The 10,519-nt window shown below is 40.3% G+C and overlaps 1 protein-coding gene across 1 annotated transcript; it reads left to right on the forward strand.

The window, feature by feature from the left end:
- Window positions 1–3,879: 3,879 nt before the first annotated feature.
- Window positions 3,880–8,782, forward strand: LOC309478615 (gap junction delta-2 protein). The gene is made up of 2 exons (XM_082142228.1): window positions 3,880–4,465; window positions 5,431–8,782. Exons 1-2 carry the CDS (start codon window positions 4,395–4,397, stop codon window positions 6,287–6,289), a joined length of 930 nt encoding a protein of 309 aa, XP_081998354.1. The 5' UTR covers window positions 3,880–4,394; the 3' UTR covers window positions 6,290–8,782.
- Window positions 8,783–10,519: the final 1,737 nt, after the last annotated feature.

Genomic DNA, 10,519 nt, shown 5'->3' on the forward strand with positions numbered 1-10,519 from the left:
TATTATTAAAGACCAGATAACTTTGAATACACGTTCCACTGACGTTACTGGAAAAACATTTGTTCATAAGTTTCAGAGAACCTTGGCAGAATGTTACATAAACATCCAACTAAAACATTTCAGAATTTTTTTTTCATGAACACTGTATAAATAATGTTCGTGCTACATTTAGAGAACATTTATTAAAGTTTAGATAACTTTGAACGAACATTCAATTAATGTTACTGGAAGAACGTTCGTTCATAACGTTAAGAGAATCTTGCCAGAACGTTAGCCAAAGTTCTAAAAACTTTCCCTGTTAGCTGGGTACATAGTTCATCCATTTTTGTTTCTTTTGTTGGTGTTGATGGATGGGGACTTTAATTTTTTTTGTTTGGATAAAAACAATAAATATGAGACAGGTGCGTTTATAACATTACTTTGAACATTACCTGAGCTGTTCTGCCCAATGAGTGAAGAGTTTCGAAAAAGTGAGAAATTGGTCCGCAAGTAAGAACTATTATTGTAGATGTTTTTATTATTATTATTAGTCATGGAGCAACAGGATTCAAATTAATCTATCTTAAATATCATTTAAAACCGCGATCAAAATGATGGTTTAAATGTAAGCCTGCTTATGTTTAAACCAGGCTTAACGTTTGGAGCAACAGGATTATTATACAAACCTTGATTTCATCTAGATTTAAATTTAATCCTTATTGGTGCAACCCACCCTAACATTCACATTATTCACATAGTTAAACTGATTCGAAGAAACTGATTTCCAGCGCCATCTGACACTATAAAAAATGTGGTACTTGAAATAAAATAAATATTAACTGAAAATTAAATATAAAATAAATGATCAGAGCCTGTGTGATTTTATTGAATTCATAAAAGGTGCAATCCGGAAAGAGGATCTTCAGGATGAAGACTGACTTTAATATTGCCTGATTTTAATAAGGATTCAATAAATATCTGATGACAATACTGTAATTCAAGCTGTGAAACCTTGTAGGAAGAGAAAAAGAGTGCATTAATTTTACCTGTAATATATTTACATTAGTTTTTTCTTGTATAGTTCAGTGTTTTTGAAGTATTGAGTGATGTTCTGAGAGCAGGATGTGTTAGGAGGGCTCATTCTAGTGATCCTCTCTGATGAATATTAAAGTGGAAATGTTGCTATTTTAAAAACGAATGTCAGGTGATGGGACATGTTTTGTCTGAAGGATCAGAGCTGTCTTTCGTCTCGAGGTGCAGTATATGAGAGGGAATCTGAGATTCTGCTGAGTTTGAATGGAGGCAGTAACTGGAGACTGGACTGTGGTGTCGTGTAAGTGGGACTTCCGTGAGGAACTGCAAAGCCATGCAGAGAAACATGAGAAGCTTCAGAGAGACAGCAGGTCATTCAGTGCTGCCCTCTGTAGGAGGAGGACGACACATCCATCCATCCATCCATCCATCCATCCATCATCTATCTATCTATCTATCTATCTATCTATCTATCTATCTATCTATCTATCTATCTATCTATCTATCTATCTATCTATCTATCTATCTATCTATCTATCTATCTATCTATCTATCTATCTATCTATCTGTCTATCTGTCTGTCTGTCTGTCTGACTGTCTATCTATCTATCTGTTCATAAACCATGAATAAAAAACTATTTTTAAAGATTGTTAATAATGTGTTGACCGCTCAAGACCCACTTTACTCTGCCTGTCCTCAGCCTCTCTCTCCCTCAGTCTCTCTCTCTCTCTCTCTCTCTCTCTCTCTCTCTCTCCCTCTCTCTCCCTCTCTCTCTCTCTTCCCCTCCCAGCCGTCCTGAGGGGAACCTTCACCAGCCAAAATTGCCTGGTTTTAATTTGGAGTTTGGTGTGTACACACAGGGCATCTCTCAGCTTGTGGCGGAGGAGCACGTTTGACAGCCGCTGTGGTTGGACTCGGGCTGTAAATATTTCATTTGTGTGCGAGATCAAGAATGGAAAAAGGCCTGAATGCCTCGCTGTGCTTCTGCCATATGTGAGGAAATCTGAGCATCTGATGAACCCCACACTGCTTTTCTCATTTAACCCTGGCACACACAGAACAGCCCTCTTCAGTGTGTGTGTGTGTGTGTGTGTGTGTGTGTGTGTGTGTGTGTGTGTGTGTGTGTGTGTGTGTGTGTGTGTGTGTGTGTGTGTGTGTGTGTGTGGATTCTCATTTTCATTCTCTTAAACATGTCTTAAAAATCAATATTCGAAACTTTCTTACTGCATTTGTATTATTCAGCAGTGCATTTTGGTGTATTTATTGTATGTTGTACTACATTGATATATGATCAAAGCTCATCTGTAAATGAACAGTCCAGTCAATGTCAGCATTAAGCTCTGAACACCTGATAAAAAATTGAGGGACAATCAATGTAATATATATTTTTTGTTAGCAGCATATATTGATCTAGTTTGTCACGATTTTTTTATGCGCAGTCAGATGTTTCATTGAATATTCCAGACAGATTCGTGAAGTGAACGGCCTGTTCTCTCTCTTGCTGAGCTGTTCATCTCTCCTTCTTCCTGATGACAGAATGGGACTGGTATTGAAGCCTGACATTTTTATTTTAGTAAGGAAGAATTTAACCTCAAGTCTGAGCTGGTCTGGCAACATTGCTGGCTTTGTACATTCATTTTCTTTATGCACCCGCATTATTGACACTAACCATGAAATAGCTCCATTACAAATAACTGCGTTTCATTGAGTTTTAATATAATTTAACATAAACTATAAGTAATATGTTTGATTTACGAGTGACCTTGACCCTGTTTGAGTGCTCCTACATGTCAACTACTGAGTTAAATAAACCTGTTTGGTGTCACGTGTGCCACAGACTTCACTTGAACCTGATTCGCTGAGTCCAGTGTAACATGAGGTCTGCGTAATCTTTCCTAATCACTCAGTGAGTTCATTAAATATTACATTTCAATGGAAGGTCATTCTCCATCTCGAAAGCCACAGATACAAACTTTGATTAAACCTTGGTTATGCTATCACCAAGATTACCGTAAACAATTTGTATTTAAATATTTTTCGATTAATCAAATACCTTTTAACTAACCCCAGTTAATTAAATTAGCAGATATACTGTCTTCAGAAAGTATCATATCAAAGCAAGTGCATTCATTTCACAGATCTCAAGCATTCTAACATGAACTAACAATGAGTAATCCATTTGTTACAGTATTTATTGATCTTTGTTAATGTTAGTTAATAAAAATACAACTGTTCATTGTTTGTTCAAGTTAGTTCACAGTGCATATAATATTATACAAATACAACCTTTGATTTTATTAACGTATTAGTGAATGTTGAAATTAATATTACCTAAAATTAATAAATGCTGAAGAAATATTGTTCATTCTTAGTTCATGTTAACTAAAGGACCTTATTGTAAAGTGTTACCATTCCTACTTATAAAGCTCGTATTAATGCCTTATTCCGCATGACCATATTCTACATCCCTTAATCCTTTCCAATGCCTAAACTTAACAACTACCTTGCTAACTATTAATAAGCTGAAATTAGGAGTTAATTGAGTCAAAAGTTGAAGTTAATAGTCAGTTAATTGTGAGAATTGGACCCTAATTTAAAGTGTAACCAGTTTTTATCTTATTTAGTTTAGCTTTTTGTCGTTTGTTAGAGATAAAAACAGAAAATATTGTATTTTTTTTATCAAAGTGAACAAACACTTTTTGGGGCCACTGTAGCCTCTTAAAATAGCCAAAGGTTTGGCGGAACTGCGCATGTCTACGGGCGTTCGGTGGGCGGGGCCAAAGGTGTCTTTACTTAAACCGAGAATCAGCTGACACTTTCACCTCACTGTATCCAGAGCACGAGCTGTGCTTCATGTGAACAGGGCGGAGCTGAAGGTCCTCACTGTACTCAAGGACATTTGCTCTCCAACAGCTGTGTCGTCTTTCAAAATACACAGCAACAAGTAGCCTAGGCTATATGAGACTTCAGCCCCCCAAATAATAATTTTTAAAAAAGGAGCTCTCCCCATCATGACAGAGTGCAGAGTTCACCATCACCGGACCGAATCCTGCTTCATTCCCTGCTAATGAACATCACACATATGAAATCCGCAGCTCGAGATAAAGCCCATATGACGCAGCAGGGCTCTCCACGGCACTGATGCCATATTAAACCCGCCGCCCTCCACCCACACCATCAATCTGATGTGGAGATCGAAGATAGGAGGGCTCACATGACTCCACTCCAGACTGGAAGGCGAGGAGAAGTGTGGCATCTTCCAGCATCAGCACTGCCACAGCTGGCGCAGCTCATCCATGCGTTCTCCCGATAACCGCGCACAATAGGAGGAAATATCCACGCTTTTCCCTGGATTTGGATCAGAGTCTGTGGATGAGCAGCGATGGGGGAATGGACCATACTAGAGAGGCTCTTGGAGGCTGCTGTCCAGCAGCACTCCACTATGATCGGGAGGTAAGGGCTAATGTCAGTGTATCTGTCGGGTTGACGCCGAGATTCAGCGCGTTTCAAGCTTTGCATCATGTTTGGAGGAAAAAATGACGTTTTTTTATACGTGCAAACGGGCGTAATCGCCTGTTTCGCTCTTAAAATACAGTATTGAATAAGATGAGAAACAAAAAAAATATTTGCGTAATATATGAAGCAAGTGAATCCAATCGACTGGTTTCAGCACTGGACAGCTCCTTTAGTTTCAATGACACTGAACCGGGATTAAATCCACACCGTTATATTGCTTTTATTACGTGTTTTCTTCTTCGTTTAAAGCCATGTCTGAACGAAATGTTGGTGCTTATTGCCAGGTGTGCACAAACAAGGCGTCACCGCTGATTTCTCTTATTATAATACCGTTGAAAATCAAATCAAATGAAACGCATATGTAAAATATCCCTTTATTCAACGACAGTGAAATGTAGCAGAATGCATCATTCCGTGCTTGTGAACGCGCCTCGATTTATACAGCTCTCTTAATAGTACCCACACTGATTAGTAGATAGATGAATTAATTCATAATAGATTGCTTTTTTTAAAGCCACCTTTTTGCCAACTGTACACTCATTAATATAGGCTACAGTAAATGAAGGGAAACATATTTGCATAATGCATGCTATATGCAAATTTTAAAGGAACATTTTTGAACTGACACTAGAATAAAAAAGAGAATGCACCACATTTTCAGCACCCTTTACTTCAGTGAACCTGTTTATTTGTGCTGATTCTGTTGCCAATTTTGGGTGGTGTGATGTTCTGTGCCTAGATTCCCCAAAATACATGATCAAACCAAGTGACACCTGCATGATCCGTATGCAGCATATGAAGGTTGAAGTGATGCTGGAATAAAGCGCTGAGGTTTCAGCTCCCTACAGCTCAAGCGCTCATATGTATTGACACATTTATGTTTCTGTGTGCTTGTTCTTTAGGATCCTACTAACTGTGGTGGTGATCTTCCGGATCCTAATCGTAGCTATAGTGGGAGAGACAGTGTATGATGACGAGCAAACCATGTTCGTATGTAACGCCTTACAGCCGGGCTGCAACCAGGCGTGTTACGACAAAGCGTTCCCTATATCGCACATCAGATATTGGGTCTTTCAGATCATAATGGTCTGCACGCCGAGTCTGTGCTTCATCACGTACTCGGTCCATCAGTCGGCCAAGCAAAAGGAGCGACGCTATTCCACCGCCACCGTCTTCCTCACGCTGGATAATAAGGAGCAGGATTCCCTGAAACGAGAGGAGGCCAAGAACCAAAAGATCAAGAACACCATCGTGAACGGAGTACTTCAGAACTCGGAGAACTCCACCAAGGATCCCGAGCCCGACTGCATGGAGGAGAAAGAGCTGACCAGCTCGGGCAAGAAACCGGGCAAGTCCAAAATGAGACGTCAGGAGGGCATCTCGAGGTTTTACATCATCCAGGTGGTGTTCAGAAACGCTCTGGAAATCGGCTTCCTGGTGGGCCAGTATTTCTTGTACGGATTCAACGTGCCCGCCGTGTACGAGTGCGATCGGTACCCGTGCATCAAGGAGGTGGAGTGTTACGTGTCCAGGCCCACGGAGAAAACCGTGTTCCTCGTCTTCATGTTTGCGGTCAGTGGCTTTTGCGTGGTTCTCAATCTGGCCGAGCTCAATCACTTGGGCTGGAGGAAGATCAAAACGGCCGTGAGGGGCGTGAGGGCCCGCAGAAAGTCCATCTACGAGATCCGGAACAAGGATTTGCCCCGGATGAGTATGCCCAATTTCGGCCGCACTCAGTCCAGTGACTCCGCCTACGTTTAAGCGCGCGAACGAGAAACCCAAGCCTGCGCGCCGCGAGATCGAGAGCGTGGACGAGTGCCGTCGTCGCCACGTAAGGTTCATGAATTGCAAGAACACGGGGTAGGACTTTTTTGTTACTGTTTTAAAGACTTCCTTGACAACTGTGGACGACAAACACGTTTGTAAAGCAGTTCACTACTGTATAATGCAACTTTTTAGCAACGTTTGTACTCTGAGACGTACACAAAGAGCAAACACTGATAGCTGACTGCGTATTGCCTCTCTATAAGCTGCGGTGACACTTCACATGGCACTGTCCGTGTTGCACACAATGCATGCTATATGATTCATAACAATAAACTACGAGCAACAACTGATGTGACGTGAACACTGACATGTGAAGTGTGGCCGAAGAAGCTGCTCTACTGTACTTGAAGGGAGTAAATACGTCTTGCACTAAAAAGTTAGCGTGATGCTGACATAATATCACATCGGGAGAGTCTTGACACACCATTCATATATCAAACGCTATGATTTCTTTCTTTTTGGTTGCCTGTACTGCACCATTGACCTTAACGTAGACCTTAATGTGATTAACTCCATTGCAGATTTGCTGTCGTGTGTGCGTGTGTGTGTGTGTGTGTGTGTGTGAGCAGGTGTGAATCTGCTGCAAACGCTTAACGTCTGTGATCTCCTTAATTTCAACACCAAAGCGCCCTCTGCTTTCATTGGTGACGTGTTATTTCGCGCTTAAGTGTAATCAAGTGCCATACTTGTATATAAATATATGCATATATACATATAAAATCTATTCTGAAGAATATAACCATATCCATAAAGCAGATTTATTGCTTGAATTATGCTTACTGCGTCCAGACTTGCTTTAGCTGTATTCGTTGTAAATGAACTGAAAATAGAGTAATGCATTCTTCCTTCTCTATCGTTTGGGAAACGGCCGGATGGAAATAAAGCGCTGGTCTATTCCTACACAGGACACTCGTCTTTTCTCGCTAACAAATGAAACACTCCTCAGCAATGTTTTCTGCTCTGGTGCTGGTTTTCCACCAAACAGTTCCAGCAATATTTGAATGGACAGTTTTTTGGGATTGGGATTGACGTAGCATTGGAAAGCCCACGCCTGCTGAATCTCTTCCACCCTCCATGACAATGCAAGCGTGTTTGAGCAAGCGTGTGCTTTCCCTGGAAACTGCTTCAAGGCCTTGTTCAGAAACAAAATCCGGTGCAATACTTTAAGATGTCAGTTTCTTTCTCCTGTTTCCATTTGAATGATTCCTTATGATTATGCCACCATATATTTATGACAAACAAAATGCGTGCACAGAGAGGAGACCGTTCTCTGCATTTCTGAGCTTGAAGGGAAAGCATTGCATGTTTTAAGAACTTATATTCAAAAGAATCTGGACAATTTGAGCTCGGGGATGAAATCTATGCGGCGTTTGCTGGAGTATTGATACGCACCGATGCCTCCCGGCGCTTGAGAACTGACACGAGGGAACGTTACACGTCTGGAAGGTCACCGAGGACAAAGGACAGTTCGGGACGGACAGTTTCGGGAGGACGGCCATTTCGGTGTCGTACGGTGCAATCTTCCCTTTTCTCTCAGTTATCCCTCTCTCCTCTTGGATAAGCATTCCAGGACTCCTCTGAGATTTGTACAACTTTGTGGAGAAATGAAAGACCAGAGCAATCTAAAACGGACTGTGCTGGACCTGAAAGAGCAAAGCTTTAATAAAACATGAACTGGTATCTCTCTTGCCTTATATGTACTGCAGTCTCCCTCCCTCCCCATCTCTCATTCTCCCCGTGCATTTTCTGCAAGAGCCGACGTGGTGTTTTTACAGCTCCTCCTAAATGACAAAATGATTGGGTTATGTATGAATGTAATTCTGCATGCTGTGATGTGTCATACATCATGAGGCTCGGTCGCCCGACAGACAGAAGGACACTTGAGATGCACTGCGCACGCTGAGATCTGCTGCCTTTTGCTGAGTTGAAACCAACAAAAAATGTCTTGTTCATTTATCAGGCCTGAGATGACTGACAAAAAAAAACCTTAGCATGGGATGCCATTACTTCAGGTACACAAACCAAGAGAAATCCAGCAGTTTGTAAGGGTGTTATTTGGATTATTCTTTTTTTTTTTAGGAGCCGTCGTCTGAAAGATTCTCCCTGGAGCTTTTGCCACCTGAAAGCCAACGACGGTATGAGCGTGTAATGTCACATATAAAGTCTCATTGTAATTTTATCTTGGTCGATTTGCATATTGATAAAAAGGGCCTTGCATGCAGTGAACGCTGAAAACGCCAGGCTGTTCCGTTCTAAGCCTCCAGTCCTTGTGGTTTTGAGGATGTGTAAAACTGAATGAAATGAAGATGGATGATATACTGTGAATTAAATCCACTTCTTTACAAAGATGGTGATATAAATAATGGGCCTGATCTTTTGTTTTCTTGCCGCACACACACACACACACACACACACACACACACACACACACACACACACACACACACACACACACACACACACACACACACACACACACAAACACACACTGAAGCCGCCCCTCTGAGATCTCACTGAACTGCAGTGTCCTGGAAGGGCTGCGCAGAAACTCTGCAATGCACAACTGCTCTCACCTGCACATCTCTGAACACGGCCATGGGGAATCTCTTCCATGTGTGTGTGTGTGTGTGTGTGTGTGTGTGGATACAGAAGAGTAGCACAACTGTCAAAAAATGATCTTATCTAACGACTGTTAAATGGGGCGATGGGGTCCATATATCAGAAGTGTATAATAGTGTTTGTCATTAAAGTATTGTGTAATTCATTTGATGTTGATAGATTTCCAAAGTAAACACAAAGAGCTATCAATAAAAACAAATTAATCATTTAAAATACATGACCGTCATTCGTTAATTAATGAAAAACATTTTCTGTTTTTGTGATTATCATTGGGACAAGAACAATTTTAAAAGATCTTGAAGTCACGACTAGTATTTTTACTAGCATTTTATTTCTGGTTATTATGAGAGATTATGAATTCATTTTGCATGTATAAACACAAACTGCAGATATTGTACATTATAACATGAACATGTAATCACATATTACAATGTACTGTTGTTTATGTTCCTTCGTAAATGTTGTTGTTATTATTTAAACTGTTAAACTTTTCCTCCCACACTTAAAAATAAAGCTTATTTATTGGCAACAATGGTTCAATGAAGAACCTTAAATATTTATGGAACCTTTAAAATGGACAAAAGATTCTGTACAGCAGAAAAAGGTTCTTTAGATTATTAAGATATTCTTCACACTATCTATAAAAATAAAGTTTCCGAAATGGGTTTTTCATAGTGATGCCATTAGAAGAACCATTTTTGGTTCCCCAACGAACCGTTCTTAAAAGAACCATTTTTTTCTTAGTGTGAAGAACACTTTAAAAATCTAAAGAACCTTTTTCTGCAATAAAGAACCATTTGTGCAATAAAAGGTTCCATGGAGGTTAAAGGTTCTTCATGGAACCGTTAATGCAGATAAATACCTTTTATTTTTAAGAGTTAAAGAGTTATTTTAAGAACTGTTCACTGAAGGGATCTTTAAGGGACCGAAAGTGGTTCTTCTGTGGCATGCCTGTGAACAAAACCCCTTTGGAACCTTTTCATTGATCAAATTCTGTAGATTTTTTCACTACTAAGAAAAAAAAAAAAATGTTCTTTTAAGAACTAATCACTGAAAAGTTCTTTTGAAAATGAAAAATGGTGGTTCTTCTGTGGCATTGCCCCGAAATGGAACCACTGGCATCACTGGAACCTTTATTTGTAAGAGTGCACTCACTGGTTTTAATGGGAAAAGGTTTTGTAAAAATACCCGGAAATGACTGACACATATAGCACTATAATCCAAATAAGCCAAAGGCCCCACAATATATACAACACAAAGTGGTTTAGTTGATGTATTATCCTTGTCAGAACACGATGAACACACAGTTTCATTATGAATCAGTCCTGGATCACATCTTCATGGCTTAACCTGGCCACATGTGACTCTAGTGCATGAAAGCAATTATTATGAGAGCTCACACACACACACACACACACACACACACACACACACACACACACACACACACACACACACACACACACACACACACACACACACACACACACACACACACACACACACACACACACACACACACACACACACACACACACACACACA

The sequence above is a fragment of the Leuciscus leuciscus genome (genome assembly GCF_965113295.1).
Source record: "Leuciscus leuciscus genome assembly, chromosome: 17".
Taxonomy (NCBI): domain Eukaryota; kingdom Metazoa; phylum Chordata; class Actinopteri; order Cypriniformes; family Leuciscidae; genus Leuciscus; species Leuciscus leuciscus.